The sequence below is a fragment of the Protopterus annectens genome, chromosome 7.part0, assembly GCF_019279795.1.
Source record: "Protopterus annectens isolate FY-2018-M chromosome 7.part0, PAN1.0, whole genome shotgun sequence".
In the NCBI taxonomy this organism is placed as follows: domain Eukaryota; kingdom Metazoa; phylum Chordata; order Ceratodontiformes; family Protopteridae; genus Protopterus; species Protopterus annectens.
The window spans coordinates 163,919,148-163,928,102 of NC_056739.1; the positions used below are offsets into that span (position 1 = coordinate 163,919,148).

General features: G+C 42.0%; 1 protein-coding gene across 1 annotated transcript in view; it reads right to left on the minus strand.

Annotated features, from left to right (window-relative positions):
• Positions 1 to 406: 406 nt before the first annotated feature.
• STK38 (serine/threonine kinase 38) overlaps positions 407 to 8,955 on the minus strand; it is a 1,097,533-nt gene continuing 1,088,984 nt past the window's right edge. The window contains exon 16 of the mRNA XM_044076623.1: positions 407 to 3,013. Within this exon, the coding sequence (XP_043932558.1) occupies positions 2,886 to 3,013 (128 nt within the window). The 3' untranslated portion in view covers positions 407 to 2,885. The remainder of the gene's footprint in view (positions 3,014 to 8,955) is intronic.

Genomic DNA, 8,955 nt, shown 5'->3' on the forward strand with positions numbered 1-8,955 from the left:
TCCAGACTCCAGCGGTGCCACAGCCTGCCCTGTTGCCAAGACCAGAACTGAGCGATTGAAGGCAGATGCCCCAAAAGGAAGGGATAACCCTGAAGCCAGAATCATTAAACTTGACCATGAGATACCCACCTCAATGCAACTGCCCCAAGGTCCACTGGGCTCTGACATGGTCGATGTCGAGGAGACAAAGGGAAAAAGAAGCAATCTGCCAAGTCATCAGCTACAACCCGCCAGAAGGGAACAAAACTGCTTCTAAAGACCTTGGATCCAGGAGGCCCGATGGAAGAAACTAGGCTGACACAGCTGATGCACTGGGAAGGAATTTCAGTGCTGAGGGAAAGAAGCTTAACTGCATCTGCACCAGAAGAAACCATTCATCAGCTGCTCAAGTCTGATATGTTTACGCTGCTAAGTGACGTGGTTGCCTGAACCAATGAAGCCAGCAAAGGAGCTTTGGAGGTTTATCTTGGGGAAAGGGACCCTGCTAATTAGATACAAACTGAGGAAGCCCAGATCTAAGGCAGAGAAGGGGGGGGGAATCGAACAAAAACTATGGCAGGGTAGGTAGACAAAAAGTCTGCCCAGAAGCAGCCCCCACAGACAGAAAGTAACTGGGGCTTATTCAACACCTGGAGAAGGGGCCTTCCCCAAATTTAGCACAAAGGTGACCTGCTCTGAAGTCAAAGCAGATGGTAGAGCTGAAACTGCAGGGGGAATCCAAGGGCCTTGAGACCTTCGGATCAAGTGGACCAGAGGAAGAAGCACGAATGGACTGCTTAGCATCCTTGGATCTGTGCCAATGACTACAATCAGACTTATCACCTTTGCTGGCAGATGTAGAACTGACCAAAGGGAGGACTCCAAATTGACTGCCCCGTGGTCATACATGCATTTACCATGAGCATCCTGTGAAGGGAACTTATGACCACACATTACATTTCTTGGGCGTATTCAGATCCGTATTAAAACCTATACACACTCAAACAAACCTACACAACAAAACAATTTCTCTACTGATAATGCACAAACTACTACAAAAACAAAAGGTAGGGGATGAGGGAGCAAAAGCACACTCTAAACAAGTCAAAAAGGATACACTGCAGGGCAGCAACAACTGTAGCTGCAGTCCAGAAAAGGCTGCAAACTATTTTTAAGGTTCTCTAGGTGAGTGAGGCATTGTGGGTAGAGGAGGTGGAGGTTGGCCAGCTGAAGTCTTGGAGATTTGGACAGTCTCAGTTCTGATAAACCACAAGCTGAATCAAGATGGAAACGGTAACATTGGATCATATGCTTTGAGACCATTACTATTTAAAAAAAAATATCAGATTACAGTGTAGTAGCTGCATGTCAAAGTACAGAACATTTATGGAACAAAAGACAGTGTTAGCTTCTCTTTAAAAATATTAGGAATGAGTTAAGGTGTAGAAATGCTACAGATTTCTAACAGACATCAACAGCAAAACTCTGATACTGCACTACCACAATGTAGATTTGTCTAGTAATGTGTTTCCGGGGGTTGGGGGTGGGGGGGTCTGTGGCTATTCCTGTACCATTTAAGGCAAATATTGCTTCATACTAGTCACTGTTTTTTAAAGAAACAAATGTCTTCAGCTGAGGAGTTTTACAAAAATATGACATTTTCTTCATCCCTTACACAAACACAAGTTTAATTTTGTCTTGGGAAGAGGCTGGCTGACCACTGTATACTCATGAGCTTTGCCAGTGTTTCCGTAGTGTAGACCTCCATAAACTATGAAAAACAAGTACATTTGTGCATACGCCGTACCACATACTGCAACATGTCTAGCCTTACTACATACACTCCCATCCACACAAAATCATTACCCAGAACTAAGTACTTGGAGAAGGCACAGTGAACTCCCAGACTTAAATTGACAAGAATGATTTACCCAGTAAATACATTTTTCTTTAGTTCACATTTAGCCTAAATGGGATTCTAAGGCACAGATAAACTCACAGACTGCCAAAAATATCACCCAACACAGCCAACTACTTGCAAATGTATGAGCAGAATAGCAGACATCAGGGTACACAAAAATGTACTTAAGTTGTTTAGAAATGTTCTTACTGCTCATGACCCCTCCTCAAAAGCAATAACATGACTTCTCTTTTTACTGCTATACAAGCCTTAAGGTTTCAAAGAACCTCTCTTTGGGAGATTTTTTGATGCATTTCTGCTACCAGCAAAATCATCTATTTTTCTATCAACGCTCACACTGCTAAAATCCTGCATACCACTGAATGGCAAGCATCTAAAAATCAACAGTTTGTAATGAGCTACTTTTGATGCATTTAAATAACGGAAAATAATTTACAGATTTTCTGCAACCCCTCTTCATGTTGGACTTGTGCTCAGTGCACAACACATGTATTAAATAGTCAGTCTCAGTTCACTTAGTCCTGACAGTTAAAATCCGAAGCATGTTTAGCCTTTAGGAGGAAACTGTCCACAATTAATCTTCTTCTAGGGAATAAGACAGCCACCAGTCTAATCTCTGTAGATTTCTGTTGTTGGGTGCTGGTACTTTTTTTTCTCCGGCAGCACTTTGTATGAGTTAGACACGTTCTTGTTCAGTATACAGGAAACAAGGTTGCAGTATCTTAAAATAAAAAAAACATTTACCAAAAGGCAGGTGTATCAGTGCAGAAGTACATACTTGTTAAGGTTTCCAGCACCTTTTTGCAGCTGAAGTAGTAATATTTGCAAAGTCTTTTGCTGAAACCTTGACTGGGGGTGCTCAGTCAAATGCTTCAGTAAACAGCATGTTGTAGGGTTGCCATAATTCTGAGGTTGAACTTGGTCAGCTGGTACAACAGAATCTACTGTGAAACCTATGAGTGGTCCCAAGGTAATGATCTTGCAGTTACTTTCCAACTTTCATGTAGGATGGCAGCGCTCCTCTTGCAGTCAGCCCCTCAAACCGCTTGTATGTATAATTGATAAAGACCCAGTCTTTATTCTTGTAATCAGTTACCTCTGTGTGGTTGCTCACTACAAAATATTTGGAAACAAGGGTTACAACTTAAAGCTAATGTAACAAGATAATCAATAAAAATTAAGAACTTAGGCAAACTTTCTATGACTTTTTGGAACATCAATCTTTAGTAAAATTATAGTTGTACAGATGTGATGGGAGGGTGTACTCACCATTACAGCAGGTCTTTGAGGCAAGAGTACTACAGCAGTATTCAAATTAAGTGCGCTTCTATTCATTCGTGATGTAGCTAAATTGTCTGTTTTGCCCTCGTACTGCAACCAGTGACAGCAGATAGGCAAAGCAATCACCAAGTTTGGTTTTAAAACAAGAAAGTGCTAGAGAAATATGTGATAAAAACTATGCAACACACATGCAAACAGCATGTCAGCTAATTCTCAAGAGGGCCCTATAGAGTAGGTCATGGCTGTTCCCTTGGCAGATGTGTCCAGTTATCAAGTGCAGGACACATGCAGCACTCAGACATCACTATGCTAGTCTAAAAGAACATTTCCTTCTGCATCACTCTACCCCCACCCCCCACCCCCCCAATGGAAAATGAGAATTTTACATGAAAAAACAAACTGCTAAATAAGGACAATGAACTGGGACAGATTGCTTTACTGTGTTACGGGAACTACAAAAGGACCCTCCTTGGTGGAGCAATGCTTGGGTTCTTCCTCTTTTCTAGTCTTTTTCCCTCTCAGAAACTCAAATAATAGGGGTTTGCCTACACAATGCTAGTACGTGTAATGATATGCACCACTCTAGGAAGGAGAGTTTTACTCGAGCCCACTGGTTTGCACCCAACCACAGCAAGATTTCCTATAAATCAAGACAAAAAGCAATGAACATTTGAAACCTACAGTGTTTACTTGCCCAACTTACAGAAAATTCAGGATTGGCTGCACCATTAACAGAAGATGGCAGAAGTATATTGGAGACTCATACTAACTGATGCAAGTAAACACATCTATTAAAATCTGACTGGGGCCCTACTTAATGAGAATACCATCATCATGAATCACAAAAGTCCACTAGAATTATAGACAATGGAGGACAGCCAAGAGATCATGACCTCAGAAGACCAAGTCCTGGAACATAGAGCCTGCATACCTCTCAACCTTTTAGAGCAAGAAATCTGGACAAAGCCATCAACAAAAGTGAGATAAAGACCAAAAAATAAGGATAATTTTTAAATATTGCTCTTACAAACTTAGAAAGTTGATAGAATAATAGGTTTCGGATTAGCATAAATTTTCTGAAGGGTATGGAGTCTGAAACCTAAACGTCTGCCATTATTTTTTAACTTCATTCTTCAAGGATTTGCCACTAATTTGCCAGAAAAACACAATTTTAGGAGAAATAGAGCAAAAATATGAGGTAAAAAATCTGTACAGTTGAGAGGTATGCATGAAGATATCAAAGGAGTTCGGACTCCTAGCATTTCAGTGAAGAGAATAATGCCCGGCAAAGATGTAAAACTACGATGTGTCCTTTTGCTTGCTTTCCCTAGGTTTGGGCAAGTCATTATTTTTTGTATATTGAGAAGTGCAATTTGAAAATACCTTAAAACAGTTTTTTTTAACAGGGGTGCAAGGCACCTGCATCTACATCCATATTCCAACTCCACTTGGTGCACTGACAGGTTGTACAATACAAGTATATGTGGTTTTTCACAACCTGATTAAAAGAAGTTAAAGGAAAGCTGCTGAATGAGTCTACCCTTCACTGATGGGGCAGCACGTCTGGAAGAAATGTGTGTGTTCTTTTTTAAACAAGAAACATCTTTATTAAATTATCACGTATGAGACAGGCAATCTTACATTTACATAAATGAAAACAAACTATCCTGACAATTCTAGTTGCAAACATTATACATTACAAATCACACTGACACAATTGTAGTTGCAAACATATATCACTTACAATCTATCCAGTCATTGTAAGTGAAACATGAAATAGCTAATTCAAATCCTGCCTTCTTTTAAACCTCAAACCTCCTCTGCATGCACTGTTCAACAATTCCCCATTTTTTCCTATGTAATTTGCTCCTACCCTTTTCTAAAGATCCCAGTTCCAGTTATTTTATCTCTTTTACTATATTCACTACTTCTAGTAATGTTGGTGTAGACTTTCATTTCCCTTTTCTAGTAATTGCTTTTTTGGCAGCCACTGTAATTAGACTCAGCAAGGCCTTACCATGTCTATGCAATTCCGATTCTGTATCATAGCTCAAAAAATAATTTCCTTAGTTACACCAATTTGTTCACCCAGTATCTGACAAAGCCATCTGCAGGGAATCTTTAAAGTCAACTCATTCCACTCGCATAAAATATGTTCCCAGCTACCACTTTCTTCTCCATCACACCCTCCAACATTTGCTGCCTGCCAGAGGAAAAATTATTTGGAGTATACATACGTATTTTTACACCCCAGGTAAACACTTCCAAGCAAAGATCCTAATTTTTTTAGACTTTGTTGCATATTTGGGAGACATACATGTATCCCACATTGTTTCTTTGTGAATTGCTTATCCAATATTTCTTCCCAATCCTTTTTAACTTCCTCTGATTGATTCTTGAAGTTTTCATGCAATATTTTATATGCTCTACTAATTATTCATTTTTTAAAGGCAATCTCTGTTCTAGATTCTATTAAAATTTCTACCAGTGCTGGTCTTTCGTTTAAGATCCCCTATTTCTATTAAGGAATTTATATCTTAGACTTGGGGCAAGCCAAAAGGGAAAGGTGTAGCTTCTGGAAATGACTAAACAAAAAATATATGTATAACAGGTATCCAATGCGAAGGCCTCCCAGGCGTAAGGATTGAAAGAAGTGTCCCCCACTGCCTCTACAGTACAAAAAATAAAGACAAATCTTCATGAGAACTGGAAGGGCTTAATGGAAAAAGGTCCCCTAAAGCCCTGATTCTGCAAACTGCCCCTGCCTCTAGGCTGGCCTCCATTAACCCCCCCCCCCAACAAGGGTAGAAGTACCTTTATCCAGTTCATCCCATTCCCTGGATCTGTAAAAATGGCCCTCTGAGGACTGAAAAAGCAAACTCCGACAGCAGACAACATCCTACGATCCTGTTTGTTCCTAGTGTGTCCTTAATGCTGTGGCCAAATAGGGTGAACTCAAAGTGGGCATTAATGAAGGACACCTTGAAGCATTCTGCAAAATTACACAGATGCATCCAGGCTTGTCGGCAAACTGCAATGCCAGTGCCTGCCGTGGTAGCCATACCATCCACTGCAGTGGAGATGAGTAACATGGAGACATTTGATACTGATAACATTGGTGGCCAACTAAGTCTCAAAGACTTACAAGACTTAACAGATAGTTGGAATGCCACTGACTTACAGATTTCATTTATGAGATTCCCCTGAAGCCAAGTAAGGTGTACAGTATAATTCAGCACATGGAGAGCAAGAGTGTCTGAAGCAATATGCGCTTCCCAAATTGGTCCAACACACAGGGGATGAATGGATACGCACTCCTCATAGTTCTGTCTTTGCAGCTGCAACAACAGTGGCATCAACTGCGGGGCCCTTGCTGCAGTTAAGACTCATCCTTGGATGGAACCAAAATGTCACGCTTGTTTGAGACTGGCTACATCAGGCTCTCTCCATGCCCTCCTGGACACAAGGTTGACAAGCACATATGAGGGGTGTACTACCCAAGACAGAGGGGGCCTGCATAAAAGACCTAAAAAAATGACTCCTCAGGGGAAGAGGCTTCAAGTGGTCCAACTTTCTCATCAATTCAAGAAGGCTGCCAAAGGAGGTGTAGTCACACTAGGAGATTTTTAGGGACCCTTCACTTTTATCGAGGTCAGAATCCTGTATCAGACACTCCTCAGGAAAAAACATGTGCTTCCTTTTGCACAATGCTTTTTATGCACCTCCACAGGGGAAGAGGCCAAGTGAGATTTAGAAGCATCAGATGAATCTCAGGTCTCGGCCTGCTCAAGATTTTTTGGTAAAAGCTGTCCCTGGACAAACTGATGGAAAGCCAAAGTCTCAGGGACACAGCTTTTCACAACATTGAAGACCGAAGTGGATGCTGAATGATTGGAGGACCACCTTCCTCAATTCATAGCCCTAAGAGAGGCCCCCAGTTCAGCAGCCAGCCTTATTGGGTCTAAAGCCAAGACCAGGGATGAACTGTCCCAGGAAGAAGCACCCAGGAGCAAAGGCAGCCCTGAACGCTTGAGTCTACCCTGACCCTGGTTCCCAGCCCAAACACCAAAGATTTGAAATACATACAGCTACAACGGGACCAGAATAGAATACATTAAGGTCATAATCATTATCACTACAAGCCAGGTTGTTAGCACAGATGAAGTTAGGGGCATCAGACCCAGGGCAGTTAATGCTGACGGGTGTCCCACAGAAGGAGCACACAAATATGGAGCAGGTGGGGAGTAACTCTCCACCCTCAGAGCTGAGGAACAGGAGTGATCTGCTGTTCAATCTGGGCCTTTAAGAAAGTTTCCATCTTCTTTAATAAACAGCTCTAACACTCTGTACAGACCTTACAAACCTAGAAGAATCAAAAGAGGATAGCTTGTCAGGCCAATACAAGGGCTTGTCTAACTCTTGGGCCCTGAAGAGGGAAGGGCAGACCCAAGGAGGAGAAGAGACTGGGGAGAACTTCAGATCCAGAGTAACAGCTAGGAATGGAAATTGGAGCCCACCAGACTATGGTTGCAGCCATAGAAACAGCCTTGGTATCTGAAATGGTGGAGAGTGGAACAGGTCCAACTCTGGAACTGACAAAAGAAGTGATCAGTACTGGGGAGCTTTGGGGGCAAGAAGGCTTTGTGACCTTCGGCTCCAGCTCATCACCAAAAGAAGATTCAACAGAAGATTCAACAGACCATTTCCTGCCTCATTTTCTTAACCTCTTTTTTTTCTGTCTCTGTCCTTTTCCCTCCTTTTCACAACAAATCTCATAAATGGAGAATGCAAAGGAGAAGCCTGGAACTTGAATAGACAAGTGGCAGGATGCAACCCTTTCATAATTATTTGGCTCTGCAATGAGCCAAAGCCCTGGCCCCAAAGAAGTGCAGGCTTGGCAGGCAGTATATCTAAATGGACAACCCCTAAACAACAGACACAATGGTCATGCTAGTCCAGAGGGAGGAGTTTATGACTGCACTCTAAGCATTTTCTGAAGTCAAAAGTCCTTTCCATAGTGGGAGACAAAAGCACAACTCAGTGTCTTTTAGCTTTTCCCAGTTAGGGTTGTCACAGCTGACCTCTAGTCCGTTAATGATTGGCAGTGGAATTTTGCAGTGCCGAGTTGCCAGCCCGACTCCTAACCTTCAAAGAAGGGACACCCATTCACACACACACACCTACCTGCATGTCTTTAAGTGCCACTCGAACACAGGGAGGACATGCAGACTTCACACAGAAGGCGCTCCAGCTGAGAATCAAACGGGAGAACTTCTTGCTGTGAGGTGACAACGATAACCACTGCACCACCGGGGAGACAAAAGCACAACACACAATCAAATTTCCTAGTGAAAAGTAAATACAGCAAATACAACAATCTATGGAACCAACAGAAAGCCCAAGGGGCAAGAACAGTAAACAATAATAGCACAGAAGATGCTACTTTAACAATAAGCTGAAGAGATTTAACAGCCCTAACCAACTACTCTAGCTTAATGCACAGAAACAGGGGAAAGTAGAGTTCACATGCCCAAAGAGAACTAACAGCAGATCAATAACTACAAAATAAGAGTTCTAATTTTTTTTTTGTAGGTGATGCTCTGATGGAGCATCGGCATACCATGTCTAACATGGAAGTGCAGCAAATGAGAACTGAAGAGATTTAGTCATGCAAGGTATTAGGAGAGAGGAGGAGCCAAAGATTCTGAAGTACCACCCTTTCACTCAATCTACAACATTGAGTTGGATGGAAAAGGCAACATTGAATCATTTAA